The 16,967-nt window shown below is 47.1% G+C and overlaps 1 protein-coding gene across 2 annotated transcripts in view; it reads left to right on the plus strand.

Moving 5' to 3' along the window:
* The window catches only part of TENM2 (teneurin transmembrane protein 2), a gene marked incomplete at its 5' end in the record, with an annotated part of 597,332 nt that overhangs the window by 422,245 nt on the left and 158,120 nt on the right, over window positions 1-16,967 (plus strand). For both annotated transcript variants that reach the window (XM_081135053.1, XM_081135054.1), the window contains one exon: window positions 3,419-3,624. In XM_081135053.1, the coding sequence (XP_080991179.1) occupies window positions 3,419-3,624 (206 nt within the window). The remainder of the gene's footprint in view (window positions 1-3,418; window positions 3,625-16,967) is intronic.

A 16,967-nucleotide genomic window follows, 5' to 3' on the forward strand; every position in this document is an offset into this window, starting at 1 on the left:
AGGGCTCAGGCGCAGGTCAGTGTGTGGGACGGGGCCTGGCCTGGGCTGCTGCCCTTGACCTTAAAGAGCAGCACAGATCTTCTCTCCTGGACGCCCACCCAGGGCTTGACCTCCAGGGGCAGTCACCGAGACGGTTCCCGACACTGGTGGCAGCAACTGGCAGAAACGCCTTTTATGTTTTTTAGGGCAGTATTTATAAGACAGGGTTTTTTCCATTGTTTTTAAAATTACAGAGATTATACACACTCATTTTAAAGTTTAGAATTATATAGAAAAAACCCTTTTTGTATTGCTATAAAGAATATTAATGTAAACCACTGGGAAATTAGAATAAGGTCTGTAATTAGACGTAGCATTGCATCAATGTTAATTTTCTGTTTTTGATAACTATACAGTGGTTCTGAAAAAAGAACATTGTTGCTTTTAGGAAAAAATACATAGAAATATTTAGAGGTAAGGGAGCATCTTGTCTGTAACTTACTCTCAATGTCTCAGAAAAAATGTACACATAATATATATATTATATACAGATATAACATATATAAGAGAGAGAGAACATGATAGCACAAATGGATATAACAGTTATGCAGTCTGGGGGAAGGATATGCAGGGGTTCTTTGTACCATTTTTTTTTTTTTTAATTTTCTGTAAATTGAAATTATTCAGTTGCACATCTGGAGATTTTAGTTTGAGAGCAGTCACCAGCTTTTCACAGTAATGAAAACTTATGTTAAATGAATCGAGTGTTTTAAAAGTGAAGTCACCTTCCTCCCTGCTGCCAGCACCACACACACTTGCACACACACTTGCACACACCCATCCTTTGTAGCATATACCCAGAGAGGACCCTCCTGGCTCACTCTGTAGACAGCAGTAGACTAGAGTGGATGAACTTAAAATATCTTTGGGCCCAGCCCTGGCCGGTGTGGTTCAGTTGGTTGAGTGTCGGTCCCATGCACCAAAAGGTCGCGGGTTCGATTTCCGGTCAGGGCACATGCCCGAGTTGCACGCTCAGTCTCCAGTAGGGGGCGTGCAGATGGCAGCTGATCACTGTTTTGCTCTCATACTGACATTTCTCTCCCTCCCTCTCCCTCTCCCTGCCTCCCTCTCTAAAAAATCAATAAAAAATCTTTTTATAAAAAGGCGTCTTTAGGTCTAAACCACTCTTATGTAGGTAAGGGCACTGAGACCTTGAAAGTTAGACCTGCCTAAACTAGCCAGCTGCTGGTGGCAAGGAGTTCAACCAGGTAGTTTATTTACACCCCTGTTCCTTCCACAAAAGGTTTAAAGTCATTAAGCATCAGGATTAAAACCCTTGACTGACAGTTCTTAATCTAAATACATTTTCACTGTATTCCAGCTCTCCTGGTTCGCTTGTTTATTTATAAGATTTTACACAAAAGATAAACTAATAGTTTACTCGTGATTTTTTTCAAAAGATCCACAAGGAAGTTTCCTTTAAATGGGAAATATCCCCATAGAACTTTCCAAGGTAGGTTTGTATTTTTTAAAAGTCTGTTTACATGCAACTTTGCAAAGTAAGTCTTCCTTAAGACTCTCATTTCAACCCATAGTCACAGGGGTTGGGTGAAAATACCCATCAGATGGGCAAGCAAACTTGATTCAGTTCAACAAGTGTTTCTAGAGCACCCATGGGGTGCTAGGTGCAAACCACGGGAACCCAGAGGTGAATTCATAGCTCTGCCTGACTGCAGGGAGCACGGTATCTAATAAGAGAGCCTTAGGAAGGTGAGGAAAACCAACTCTAGTACCTAACAACAGGTGCTGCTGTAGAGTTAAGTGTAAATGCTATGGAAACTCAGAAAGAACCTATTTTTCTGGTGAGGATGGAGGTGTAAAGGAAAAGAGAGCTTCAGTGTGAAGGTGACCTGGACCTTAATTTCCGTGTTACTCAATGAAGCAGGTTTATCAATAAAGCAATTTAATTGATCAAGTAATCACTTCTAGAAGGTCCCGCCAAAAATCAGTAATGGGACAGATGCTGATTCCCAGTTTTAAGCTTGTTCCATAGTTAGGTCTATTCCAGAAGTATACTCTCCTCTCTCTCTCGGTAGACAGACAAACATATACACACACATGCATGTATACATACATATAGATCACACATACACACAGTGTTAATCTTTTAGAAAATCCTTTACTCTGAAAAGAAAGCCAAATGCTTTCTCATATAGTTTTTTATTATTTAATTCAATGTAACTACTAGCATTTATTTTACTATTGTGTGTTAGGAACTGTACTAAGCCTGCTTTGTGTACTTCTATTTGTTAATCTTACCCTGTGAGATGGCTACTCTTATCATTCTCATTTTATTTAAAAAATGAATGGAGGCCCAGAGAGGGTAAGCAAGCTGCAGCAGGTCATCCAGCAGCGAAGAACCAGAGTCAGGATTCGAACCCAGAATACAGTTCTTTGCCCATCAAGCTAAAGAAGTTTCCAGACCAACAAGGTCGTCACGCTGACCACTGGAAAGTGAAAAGACCCTCAAAACAAAAATGTCTTTAGTTCTTTTTGTATCTGGTTTTAGTTGGTGTAGATGTTTCAAGAAGACAGGAGATTGATCTTTTGTTTTTTCAAGTTCAGATCCATTTGAAGGAATCACAAATGACCTTTATAAAAGTAGGTTCCTCAGAAGTGTAGGAGACACTGGCTGGTTTATGGTTATTTAAAAATCCTCTGTCAATAAAGGTATTTCTGAAACTCCTATTATTAAAGTTATGATGCTGAGTGTGGGAAACTGGTGTTTTCCATCTAAGCGATTTCAAATAATGCAACAGACGCCCATCACTGTCACCGTCAGAGCCATGTGGTTTCCACACGGTCCTTAGGCCCTTCCCTCTCGCTCAAGAAAGGGATCACTCCCAATATTGGGCCAGCCTGAGGTCAAGTCCCTATTTCCTACTGAGTTATTTTATTTCCTTTGGACTGATTTTTTTTACTGTTCCTTCTTTTTTTAATTTATAAAAATGTCAGAGTATACTGGACTTGTTTGTGGCTGGAAAGAATAATTAAAGGCTGCAAGAATTAAATGTGCTGCCAAGTTAATATCACTCTCCCCTCCCCCTGCTGATATTTTTTTACATCCCAGTTACATTTAGGGTCGTTGGAAGCTTTGCATGCACTCAGCAGACTCCAGCTCTTATTATATTTGATCAGCAAAGGGCAGTCGTGGAAGTTTGAGAAAGCATTATGCCAGTATTTCAGATGCCCTGGGGCATGGGTTTATCGCTTTGCTATTTAATACCTAAATGTTTTAAGCTGTGGCTTAAAGAGGAACTTGCCATGAGTTTAATCTTAATTTTTTTTTTTTTAAATCCTGGCATATAATTAAAAAGAAATGCAGAGCCAGCTCACGTATACAGATGTCTCTGACTTGACATCAATCCCTGTTTTCCAGTGCCCTGGTCATTGAAAAACAGCAGCATAGACAGTGGTGAGGCAGAAGTTGGCCGGCGCGTGACCCAAGAAGTCCCACCAGGTGTGTTTTGGAGATCACAGATCCACATCAGTCAACCCCAGTTTCTCAAGTTCAACATCTCCCTCGGGAAGGATGCTCTCTTCGGTGTTTACATAAGAAGGGGACTTCCACCATCTCATGCCCAGGTATGACTGGCTTGATATAACCATGAGTTAAAAATAAAAATAAAAACTCCTGACATCAACTAGGATGACTATAATTAAGGGACAGACGATAACAAGTGTTGTCAGGGATGCGGAGAAGCTGGGACATTGGTACCTTGGTAAATTGGTGTGCTGCTGGTGAGAATTTGAAATGGCACAGCCACTGTAGAAAAGAGTTTGACAATTCTTCAAAAAGTTAAACATAGAATTACCATATGACCCAGCAATTCCACTTCTAGGTATATACCCACAGAGAACTGAAAACATCATTTCTCATTAAAAAATACACATGAATGTCATAGCAGCATTATTCCTTACAGCCAAAAAGTGGAAACAACTCTAATGTCCATGAACTGATAAATGGATAAACAAAATGGGATATGTCCATACGGTGAACTATTATTCAAACATAAAAAGGAATGAAATATTGTTGCACTTTATGACGTGGATGAATCTTGAAAGCATTCTGCTAAGTGAAAGAAGCCACATACACAAAACCAATATAAATGATTCCATTTATATCGTCCAGAATAGGGAAATCCGCAGACACAGAAAGGAAACTAGTGATGGCCGGGGGCAGTTGGGACTGGATGCTAATGCATACGGTGTCTCTTTGGGGAGTGATATAAATGCTAAGAAATTAGATTGTGATGGTTGCACAACATGGCAAATATACTAAAAACTACTGAATTCTAAAATGGTGAGACTTATATTATATGAATTATATCTCAAAAAAAAAAAAAAAAAAGGTCACATCCCTACCTGATGAAGTCAGATTTTTTAGACCTGGAGGTGAATCCTCGGGTACTTAATGTTCAGGCGTTCTGGTTATTGGATTAATTTGTTAAAATATCACTAGGAGACACCCCACTGTCTAAGAAAAGAGTGATGTAACATTAGACAACATTCAGCAGCTGCTTCTCTGGGACTTCTGTGTTCTTGTCTGAACTGGGCGCTGATAGATTATCCAGTGTTGGGCAGGAAGAGATTGGACTACACGAGGGATCGCATTGGTTTTCCTCCCCTCCCTCCTTTCCTTTGTCCGGGTAGGGATTGTACTATACACACCACTTGGGATAAGTTAACACCCAACGAGCTTGGTTTTCTTCTCTGATAAGAATTGTATATCCAGAGGAAACCCATGCCTGGGCCTCCTGCCTCGCTTGCTTTCAGAGACAGCAGGTACGTAAGGAAGTGTGTTAGGAACATCTCTCCAGAGAGAAAAACATCCTTAACTGCCCATTCCATCCAGTCAAAGCTGCCTTTAAAATGTGTTGGAAAGGGATTCATCTAGAAAGTTCAACTGGAAGAATTTAAAGCTTTAAACCCATTAGCAAAAATAGAGCAGGAAGGCCACCGTTTCTTCCCCTTTAGTTCGCGGCAGATATTGCTAATCGATGACTGAACTCAACGCCCAGATCCCTCCAGCAGGATCCTTAAGGCAGCCACTAACCACTGACCAGCGTTGACTCTCACGGTGAAACCTATTTGCTATCCCGTCTTTACAGCCTGACGCGATCGATCTAGGCCACTTAAAAGGACTCTCATTTTTGAGCAGGGAGGGCTGTGGAGGTTTTTATTACCATACACGGCCATGCTGTAGGGACCAGTATGGAAAGTGGTTGTCAATATGACATCCATCCATCCGCGCAGGAAAATAGTTACTGGTCTAGGCACGGATTACCCAGAGATGAGTTAACACGGCCCTGACCAAGCAGGAGTCCTTATACCAAAAGCATGACTATTTTTCAAAGAGATTCTCATCAAGAGAAAGAGAGGGCCTAGCTGGTGTGGCTCAGTGGTTAGACCCTGGACGGTGGACTGAAGGGTCTCAGGTTCGATTTCTTGAGGGCACATACCTTGGTTGCAGGCTCAATCCCCGGCCCTGGTCAGGCCTCGTGCAGGAGGCAACCAATCAATGTGTCTCTCTCACATGGTTGTTTTTCTGTGTTTCTCTCTCTCTCCCTCTCTCCCTCCCTCCCTTCCTCTCTGCCACTCTCTCTGAAAAAGCAGTGGAAAAAATATCCTCGGTTGAAGATTAAAAAAGAGAGAGAGAAGAAAGAGAGGGAGTCTGCTGAGAGGAGTCCCAGGGGCATCTCGGTAACTTCCAGCCAGGGGCCAGGGGGCTGCTCTGGGAACTTATGCACATGGCCAGGCGGTCTCCCTGACCCCTGGGTGCCACTGATTCTATTGGGGCATAATTAAGGGTATACCGTGGTGAAATCTGCGTTGTGGCATTATTCAAGCAAGTGGGAGCATGCCTCTGGGTGCAGCCGAGCGTAACTGTCCTCTCAGCCGGTTGGACCCAAGGAGCTTGCTAGGAAAACCGCTTCTTCCCGACATTGTTTCCAAGAACTGTTGTCCCCCTTCCCTTGCGAGCTCCGAGCAGCCAGGATCACGGGAAAGCCGGTGTTCGTGGAAGTCAGGCAGGTAACTCTCTGTGGCTGCGTGATAGTGGCCAGCGGGCAGGCAGACTCTTCCCGGTCCCCCTGCTGTCCTGACAGTCGGGACTCGGACCCTCAGTGATAATGTCTTTTCTGCTTTTGTGGCTACACGACACTGTCCGTCTCCTGCCAAGCCGGTGATTGTTCTAGTGATCACCCTCTCAAAATAGCTGCACTCCAGGGACAGTCCCATCGCGTCTCAGGGGAGGAGGAATGAATAGGCCCGGGCTGATGTGCGTGAAGGTTTCAGTCCAGCTGCCAGTTTGGAAGTTTAGTGTGCGGTGGGGTGTCAAGCGAGCGAGGCCCAGTGCGGATGCTTAGAAATGAACGAGACAGGTACAATATAGGGGGGCTTCTTAAGAAAGGAAAGAAAGGGGGAGCGGCTCCCTGCACATTCTCACATCCACCCTCGGTCATTACATGCGTTCGTGTCCATTCGATGGGCTCCGTTTCCTCCAGGAGACGGTGCTTAGCTCCTTGCAGGGACAGGTGACTAAGTCATTATAGAATTTCTCATTTCTATTGCCATATCCTATCAAGGAACATAAGTTCTATGGGGATTGGCGGCCTAGCCAAGGTGACTCATCTGAGCTAGAAAGAGAGAAAGAGAAAGGTGGGGAGGGGAAAGAATATGAAATTCTCTTGGCTGTGTTGCATGAAATGGCTATACTTAAACTTTATTGAGTATCATACTGTGACCAAGAGCCTACAAGGTTTAGTATCCACGTCCAAGGATATTAAGTACAGAGAGAATCCTTTCTTGCCTGCTCAGATTTCCCAAGGATCCGAGTCTCTGTCCCAGTTGACTTTTTGAAAGTGATGGAAAGCAATGATAGAGAGGCACCGTGGCACAGGGGAGGAAGTTCTGGAATAAAAGGAGAGCTGAGAATGGAGGCCCGGCTACATATTAACCGGGCGCCCTTGGGCACGTCCCTTAACCTCTTTCAGCCTCAGATTTCTCATGTCTCTGTGTCATCTGCCTCACGCTGTTGCAGTTACACAGCCACAATAAAGGTAGGATGAGAAAACGTTTTGTAAACTCAAGCTCACTATGAAGATATCATATGCAAGACATCGCGGTACTAAGAAATTCTGCATGGCCCTAGCAAGTACTGTATACAAATTGGCAATTATGTAAATGTAGCCATTTAAAATAAAATTAATTTTCTTGTTTTGTTCTTGCTTATTAAAGAACAAACTGTTTTCATTGAAGAAACATTTTAAAAACACAGAGAAACAAAAGGAAGGAGATAAAAACACCCATACTTTGAAGCAGTCCCCTTTTGCTAAATGTTTAGATAGTATTATTGATATAATAAAACATATCAGTTGCAGAAAGAAAAAAGAAAAAAAAAACACTCAGAATTTGAGTGGCTTAAAATGACAGAGGATATTTCTTGTCTATTCAAGATATCAGTGGTTCTCAACCGGGAGCACTTTCGCCCCACCCCGGGGACATTTGGCCGTGTCGAGGAGTATGTTGGATTGTCACCCTGGGAAGTGGTTGCTGTGGAAGCCGGGTGGGTAGGGACTGGGGATGCTGCTAAACATGCACAGGACGGCTCTTGACAACAAAGAATTACCTGCCCCCAGACATCAAAAGAGCTGAGGTGAAGAAACCCTACTTCACTTGCTCATCTTGGGTGGCATTGGACTTCGCTCAATGTCAGCCTCATTCAAGATGCAAGCCCATGGGCCCTCCCCTACCAGACACATGAGAAGGTGGTGAGCTGTGCACCGATCCCTAAGAATTCTGCTTGAGAGTGACACATATCACTTAGGCCCCTCTCGTAGGGACCAAAGCCCTGATCGCTTACAATAAAATGTTGGGATACCCGTCCTCGTGGCTAGTCTTTATGTCCATCCTTAATTCCCTTCCCAAAAGTAACCCTTAAATATCTTATACGAATTATCAGATTGTCCTGAGAGTCCCCCCACCAGCAGTGCGTAAGTGCCCGTTTGATTGACTTGGTCCCTCGCATAAACTGGGCATTTTCATGGTTTACGCTTTGTCAGTGTGAAAGGTAGATATTATGTTGTCTTTTAAATGCAGCATTTTGATGTCCCGCGATGCATTTCTTAGGACCTAGACCCCCAAAAATAAAGTGTTGATCTAAGGCAGTCGTAGCTACCAGCTTGACGGCTTTCTGGGGAGGGTGTGTGGAAGGAAGCCTAGCGTGTCTTGCCAGATATTTGAAATCCTACAAACAGGGTCAGATTTGCTCGGCCCCAGCTCTAGAGAGGAAACAGATAGGACTTTCAAGAGGAACCCTCATCTGACCCGGCTACGGCACGGGGCACCCGAGGAAACCTCAGAGGCCGCGGCTGCGAGCGGGGCCCCGGGCGGCTGAGGCGCTGAGCGAGGCCGCCCGACAGCTCCTCGCCGGCGGCCGCGGATGTGTCAGGCCAAGCGGAATCCTCTGTGAAAACAAGTCAATAATCGGCAGATTAGGTACGTGATTAACCCAAGCCAACAGGATGCTGTTACCGCTTGGGAGCCCTGCCGAGACTTCACCTTCTCCGCAGTCCTGTTTAGCAAATATTAAAAATGCCTATTTCATCTCTCAGACGGATGCAGCCGGGAGCCCAGTGACTCCCAGAGGCAACTTGGAGACGGGGGTGGGCCTCGAGCTCCAGGGGGCTGATGAGAGGGCGGTGCTGGGGGTTGAACGGCGCCAACGCAGAAGCCCGCGCTGCGGACCGAGTGCTTTCCGCTGGGATGTGCTCCCCGCAGGTGCGCCTGTGGCGTAGGAAGCAACTGGCCGCACAGTAAACCATCGAAGGGACCTATTGAAGAGACCACAAATTGCCCCGTGATCATACCAAATAAAATGCAAATACGGCAGCTCGGGCATGTGCGGACCAAGATCAAATGGGCTGAGCAAACATTCCTGTTTGTCCCCATCAGCAGAATTCCCCTAAATGACCCTTTTCAAAAGGAAATGTCTGGGTGGCGATGAGCGGCGTTAGCTGTCACGAGCTCAGTTTATTCCTTTCCAGTTGGGAGCCGTATCTGAAAACGAGCTCCCTCTTTCCATGTCCCCGCCTTGCTCACCCAAGTAAGTAAACTGCACGCGGTGTCGGTTAGAGGCGGGTCCCTGGGACAGAGCCCCCGAGTTTCTGAGCGGCCTGCTTCTGTCGCTGTGCCAGGTCTCTGCACCTCCCACGGCCAGTGCACCGGCCAGCTGGGCCGTCCCCGGATGTCACCCGTCCGCAGGGCTGGGTCTGCACGCTCAATGTCACCCCTCCGCGGGGCTGGGTCTGCGCGCTCGCTGTGGGCGGCATCCCGGCGCTGGGCTGTCCCCTCGCACGGCCCATCGCGGAGCAACTGAATCGCACTTTGAAGGAGGCCCGTTTCCACAGGCACGTTTGCAGACCCTTCCTTCCAGAAGAGCTGGAGGCGTGGGGAAAGAGTTCGTGAAGCCAAGAGAATCGTGGTTTGCTCTGTGTTGGACTGAAAGGGCTCTGGGGAAGGTCTTTCTCCAGAGACCTTGGGATTCCCTGCTGGCTTCCGAGCCAGAACGGGAACCGCCCCTTCCATGGGGGGCACCCTCCCGGGCAGCCACGGAGCAGAGCTAAGGAGGGACCTCGGGGGATGCTTGAGTCTTACAAGAGAACTGGCCTGGTCAGGGGTGCACAGAGGACACTGCGAATGTTTTTCCAGAAGGGTCATGCTTGAGTACATGGAGCTTGGGGAGAAAACAGGAATGCGTTGGACGGAGCAGCACCCATCACACTGTAGACTGAGGAGCGTCCCAGAGGTGCCGTAGTTCAGCAGTTTGCAGAAGTTCTGGGCAAAGACGTTTATCTTCAAGTGAAATCTTATGTAGCGCCCCATATGTAAGGGGATAAAGTGACAGCTGCGTTAGCGTAAGCGTAGTTTATAGTCCAAATCCATCATTATTATTATAATGCTAATCTCTGTATATGTGTGTTTATTATGTGTGTGTGTATATATATTATATATGGAAAGAGACAGACAGACAGACACTAAACTCCTAGGTGGTCACCTCTATGAATAGATGAAAAAAAAACAACTGAGAATTAGGTTTAAAAAGTACTTGTTTGATCCGCAATAAAACGTTAAAGTTAAGGCGAGCTCCCTGCCCATCTCCCGCACCTGCGCTCACAATGACTGGAAATAAATGTGAGCAAACGTTAAGATGTATTCATTGGAGGGGTTGAAATATGGGTATTTTCTACCGTAGTCTGGGTACTTTTCTTCATTGTAGTAATCGGTGTCTCTTTAAGAAAAGTAAGTGTGTGACAAGCTTGAGTCTGTTTTGAGTAGAACAAGCGGTGGGAGACTATAGAGGATGACTCAGTCTTTATATTCATTTCATTTATGCACTTTGTTTCATTTGCACAGTTTTGAGAAAAATCACAATGAATGTGTACGAGGAGTTGCAAATAGCACAGTATTTTCCTTAATCGTTTTTCATAAAGACTCTGGCTCCTCTTCAATGAAATTGATCCACAGGCTTGAAAGAGGGGGATGGGAGATAATTGTTAGAAGGTTAAAGCGCTTAAAATATCCAACAGCTATTTTCATCCCTTGCCTCAGATATACAGGTAGAGAAATGCCCCCCCCCCACCACCAACTTTTCTAAAATAAGCTTTGAAACCTTATTTTTAAAAAGTCATCAGTCTGGCTGGCGTGGCTCAGTGGTTGAGCGTCAACCCATGAACCAGGGGATCGCGGTTCGATTCCCGGTCAGGGCACGTGCCAGGGTTGCAGGCTCTGTCCCCCCCAGTAGGGGGCGTGCAGGAGGCAGCCGATCAATGACTCATCATTGGTGTTTCTCTCTCTCTCTCCCTCTCCTTTCCTCTCTGAAATCAATAAAGACTTTTTTTTTAAAGTCATCATTATGGGATATGTCACACGTTCATTTGAAATTGCATTTCTCACTTAACGTCCTGGCACGACCTTGTGCCCCTGCTCTGCCTGGCACTTGGTCGAGCAGGACTCACCAGAGCAGTTGCTTATACAGCTTTACCTGAGCAGATGCACATCCACCAGCATTCAAAGGCCAGTGCCCACCTTTAAGCTTCCTAATAAACAGCAGAGTTATGTTCAAACCTGCGCTTAGAGATATTAAGAAAAGGTTTGTTCCAAGGTCTTCACAAAAATGAATGGCTTTGAAATGCTCACCGAAGCCCCTCTCAGGAAGGATGTTCTGTAGGGAAGCAAGCGTCGTTATAAGACAAAAATACTCATTCACCATCGGATCAGTAATAGAAAATGTTCTCTACTCAGAGATCCCTCCCCATGTAGCACTAGTCACAATCGTCATAGTCAGTGTTACTCGAGGGCGACAGGGTGCCAAGGACCATTTCACAGGAGTGATCTTCCCAACAGCCCTAGGAGGGAGGAACCGAGGCAGAGGCTAGGGTCACAGAGCTGGTATGTACTGGACACAGCAGCCAGACGGGTCCTTTGTCTCCTCTCTGGGGCCGGTATTTCCAGGAGCTTCCTGCAGCCCAGCGTAAACGCCCTCACTGGTGAAGTGACCTGGCAACTCAGGCCCAGACAGGAGCTTCAGCAAGGCCCGTGTAAGCGAGGACAGAGGCCTGCTTCACAGAGGGGGGCCTGGGTGAATGGGGGCCTGGCCGAGGAAGCACCCCGAAATGCTGCGGCGGAGGGAGGGAACCAAGGTGACAAGAGGTCCCTCCAAGAGGGAGATTGTGGTCGTGTAAAGAGCGGTCCTGGGAAGTTTGAGACGCGTCCACTGTGCTTACAGAAACGTCCCCTCTGGTCCTGCTGCGCCCGTCCAGCTGGGGGGAAGCTGTGTTGCTCTCAGGTAGTTCATCGATCCTGAGGTGCACGCGAGGCTGGTCTCTGACATCTCTGAAAGCAGGATGTGTTTTGCAATCGATGAAGCTGAGAGACAATGAATTGTTGGTTGTCACATTTTTGTGTGTGTATGAAAACTTAGTGTTTGCTCTGACACAGTTAGAGCAGAGCTGCAGATATAACCTGAATTTTCCTACATATGAGATTTTTTTTTTAAAATGTTTTCATCAATAGTTTTATTTTTCAAGATAAAGCCCTCATCAAACATCCTCGTTTGTTAAAAACATTCATCTTAAGTGGCCTTTTATGAATTCCAAGTAACGTCAGCTAACTAGACCTTATTGTATATACCAAGTCAGTGTGGAGATTTAAATACATTTTAAAACATATTTACAATAAATACACAAATCAAGCTACAGTTTAAATAAACATTCTGTGGAATACCTGTGCAGCTGTTCAGGCACAAACGAGCTTGGGCACAAGAGTGTGGACCAGTCCGGCCTATCTGGCCTTGAATTTCAACTTCCAGAACCTCCAAGCTATGTGACCTTGAACAAGTCAGGCAGCCTCTCTGTGCCTCAGTTACCTCAGCTGTAAAACGGGGCTAATACTATTGTACACTCAAGCATTGTTGTGAAATGTGAGGTAATCTTTATAAAGCACTTAGAAGGTGCTAGCATGTAGAAATGATACAAGGTATTATTAGCATGCTTTTCAAAGCACCCATCATGCAAGCCCCACAAGCCCCCAAACACACAAAACAGATTTCAATTGTTATTTTAAAGGTAACTTTTATTTGTGTTTTTCTCATTGTGAAAGCAATATGTGATGATGATGGGGGGAAAGAAAGCATTGACATTTTTTAGCATATTTTCCAGTGTTCTGCTCACATATTCTAAGCATTTTAACAACTACAGGACCATACCACACATACTATTTTTATCCTGATTCTTCGCTTAATAAGAGGTAGGGAGCATCTTTCTAAATCTGAGTATTCTTCCACGAACTCAGTTTAAATGCCTCAAAAATACTTCATTGTATAGATTAAAATTTTCTTTAACCAACTCTTTTTTCAACATTACAATCCCTCTACAGTAAACATTCTTGCAGGTGTACATTCGTGTATTTTTAAATAATTTCCTTATGACGACTTCTTAAGGGTAGAATTGCTAGCTCCAAGGAGTTACAATGTGTCAAGTTTTATAACAATAATAATAACTGTAAGAATAGCTCACAGCGATTGAGTGCTAACCCCGAGCTGGGCCAGACTCACAGTGACCCTCAGAGGTGGGTACTTTTATTATCCTCATGTTGGGGATAAGAGAGCAGGGACTCAGGGCGTCGAAATAACTTGCCCAAGGTCGCAAGACTGTCTGGCAAAAGGCTGGGGTTGGGCTTTGGGAGAAGCCGGCCAGCGCCTGGGATGCATCCCTCTGTGGTGCTCGGGAAATCACTTATTGACTGGATACATTCCCAGGTTGCTCCCTCTCCTCGGTGATATATTTGATTTATGTTCGCAACCAGCCACAATAAGACCCTCCTATTGATCTTGGGAGGGCGAGGAGCCAAATGTGACCTTTTTGATAAACCATCGGCTGAGGACAATTCGATGGGAATGTGCAGTAAATAAGAAATCACATTAGCGAGACACTGAGAGGTAAAACCTCCATCATCCCGGTCTCGTGGTGGAGCTTTGGTGCATCTTGGAACGGCCTCGAGGTGCTCATCGGGGTCATTGAACTTGGCCCCTACGCTGTGGCTCCCGGGGTCTTTGGAGCAGTACCTTCCGCATCTTCTCCTGGGCTGGATGACAAGGGCGTGGCCTTGTGGGAAGACGGAATATAAAATCAGTTCGTTCACGCACTCAGCAAACAGTCCCTGAAGGCCTGGGGATACAGAGACGAGAGGCATCAGCTCTGCCCCGGAGGCGATGGGAACCCGATGAGTGACGGCAGCATGGTCGGGCGTGACACGCAGCACTGGGAGGAAGGCCAGCACTGACTCTAGAATAAGCCTGCTCTGAGTTTGAATCATACCTTTGCTACTTAGCAGCAGAACGCCTGTGATGAGTTTTGCCATCAAAATGAGGACCATAGCTCGTCAGGTTGTTGTGAGAATAAATGTGATAATGCCCAGCAGATAGAAAGCACCCCATGGAGATCAGTCAATCAGTCGGACTGGCTCACAGCCCGCACAGCTCGCTCGCAGGTAACCTAGCAACCCGCGGCCTCTGCGGGAGGACGGCTGGGCCTCTGGCTGAAACCAGCGCTGACAGGAAGACTGACATTTAGCCGGTCCTCCCGAAGACTCTAATCCAGTTCGCAGAGACCGGGGCCTTCCGACTCAGTCCAGTGAGTCCTGTCCCCTCTCCATCCTTTTATAAATATGTGAGGTGGCAGGGGGTTGGGGGGCCTCTCCTGGGACACCACGCACAGTGCATCCAGCCGTGTCCAGCCCCGGCACAGCTCTCCCTGGGATGGGAGAGGGTGGACATCATGTACCCAGCTAGCGCTGTGCTGTTGCATGTTTCTTGGAGCCAATACCATGTATCATGCACAGAGATCGTTCCTGTCCGGTGCACAGCTAGCTCATCAGTGTTAGCCGTTCCTATTGCTAAGGAGCCGAGTACAGGAGATTGGAGAGCATAACAATAGGCCACCAGATCTAATCTGTATGCGGCTTCAGGACGGCTTCCTAGGGGAGGTGTTACCCAAGCTCCACTACTTACCAACTCCTGAGCAACTTCGGTAGCCTCCTCCTGCCTCAGCTTCCTCACATGGGAAGTGGGGATAGAGATTCAGGGTGAGCAGGGCTATTATAAGCATCACAGAAGGTAGTGCATGTGAATCACTTAGAACAGCGCCCAGCTCTTGTGAAATGTGACCTCGTTGTGTTATCTGAGCAGTTAGCAAACAAAAACACAGGAAAACCGCACAGTGTTTACTAAAATCTCCCAAAAACTTTTCCTAAAGAAGTCCTGTCCTCTCGGTAGTTCGCCAAAATCCTGCTGTGTTGGTATAGACTTCTGTCCAGGTGTTATTGCCTTTGGGCCTAAATGTTTTTCATTCATTCAAGAAGAGGGGTGTGGACTATAAATTAGAAGGTGGGTTTTTTTCCCAGAGTGGTGAGTTTTTGTTGAGCATGGAAAAAGGAGAAGTGACAGGCGTTTTAGAATGGGTGGTCAGGGGGGTCTTTCTGAGGTCATGATGTTTACGCAGGTCAGGGATGACAAGAAGCAGGCCGCTGTAAGAAGATTGGGAGGAAGAGCAGGCCGGGCAGAGGGAATAGCTCGTGCCAAGGCCCTGAGGCCTTGATGGGCTTTGCATGTTCCAGGAAGAGAGGGGAGAGCAGTGTGGCTGGAACGCCGGGAGGGGATTTGGAGGTTGACAAAAAGATCAGGTGCAGCCAACACCCAGCAAAGCCCTCTAGGCCTTCCCTGGCATCCTTTCCTGCCTACTTCACTTGGATGTCTCCCTGTCCTCAGATGCCCCACCTGCTTCTGCTCAAGTCTGACCCTAGCACTTCTGAGCTCTGCCTTCCTCCCTTTCTCTGCTTAGAGGCATCTGAGGACACCTGCCAACCAGGCCAGCCGCCAGGGATGCTGGCAGCCACGGCCGGGTTCTTGGAAAACTTGAGGAAGCCTCTCGTTGTTGTTAAGACTCATGCAAATCCAAGTTCCAGTCCTCGCTTGGCCACCAACCATGGTCAATGGCATGGCTACACCACTTAACGTCTCTAGCAGCCATGGTTCTCTCCAGAGAAATGGGGTTGACAATACGGTTTCTGGGAGAATGAAGTGAGATAACAGGTGTCAGCATTTGCCACTTGCCTGGCACATAGCAATGCCCAGGGGGGAAAAATCAAGTTTTCTTAACTTTGCTCATTACTTTTCCACTGCTGAGAGAGGTCATGTCATGAAAGAATGGAGAATTCCACCGTGTGGAGGTGTGCTCCGCTCCTCATTTTAGGGACCTGTGATAGGACCCTCTCTGTCTGCTTGTTGCTTATCTGTGGAGCCTGACACAATGAGTTGTCGCAATCTACAAATACAGGAGCTATGTCCTGTCCCGAAGCTTAGGGGCTCGTCCTCATCGCTGGTAGATGAGTGGTCCCGGCAGCCCCTGAACCTGGGCTGATCAGCATCTCGTTACGTGACCCACTAAGGTAGGCAGGCTGAGTGTGGAGCCCTGGAAACGACAGGGGGCCACGCCAAGGGAAGCCAGCCCCCCCTGGGGCACGTCTCTGCCCCCTCCCTCATCCTTCCCCGCTTCCCTCAGCATTCAGCCTTTGTGAAGGAGAGACAAAAATTGCGCTGAGCTTTAATGAGGAATCAGCTGGGCGCACTTTGCCATGGGCCTGACCGGAGGCAGAAAGAAGTTCACAGGCCCCCCATGAGTGACCCACCACTGCCTGTCACCACCGGATGCACCCAGAGGCCCCGTGGCCATGTGGCTTCAAGCAGCAGCCCTCGCTCCCTGCAAACCTACCAACAGCTGAGCGTGCCCCGCCATCCGAGGCAGAATCCACATCCAGCCTCCGTGGGAAATGCCAGCATTTATTGCTTTTCCTGTCCACTCTGAGCCTCCCCAGCAGATGCTCCAAATAGCAGTCAAGTTATTGTTCCCCTCTCCCAGGGTCCTGGGCACAGGAATAGCATCCTCCTGAAAGGTGATGAGTCCGTGTTTAACCTGCCCTCTTTGGCAGGTGTGTATTGGAGCAGCTTCCAGAAGCATCTCTCTGCCGCACGGCCCTGCCTGTGGGCACCTTTCCTTCTGGGAAGGTGACAGGCCCCGCTCACCGGTCCAGCCCCCTCTGCTCTCTCTCCCAGCTCCTCTGGAAACCCACTAAGTTATCTTAATTACCATTCCTCCCCGGTCCCTGCCAAGAAGTGGGGGAGATTTATAATTGGATCAAATATTTGCTGTGGTTTATTTCTCTGCCTCTCGAGCGCTCATAGAAGTTGCATTTTCATGCCACTTTCGGGTATGACTGATGACTCCAAGGCACAGCCCTCACGATGCAGGCCAGCAGGGGTAATTTTTCAAAGGCCAAGGAAAGGAAGAGAACTTTGGGGGGGAAGGGGTGTG

This window comes from Miniopterus schreibersii (genome assembly GCF_964146895.1).
Source record: "Miniopterus schreibersii genome assembly, chromosome: 4".
Lineage (NCBI taxonomy): Eukaryota > Metazoa > Chordata > Mammalia > Chiroptera > Miniopteridae > Miniopterus > Miniopterus schreibersii.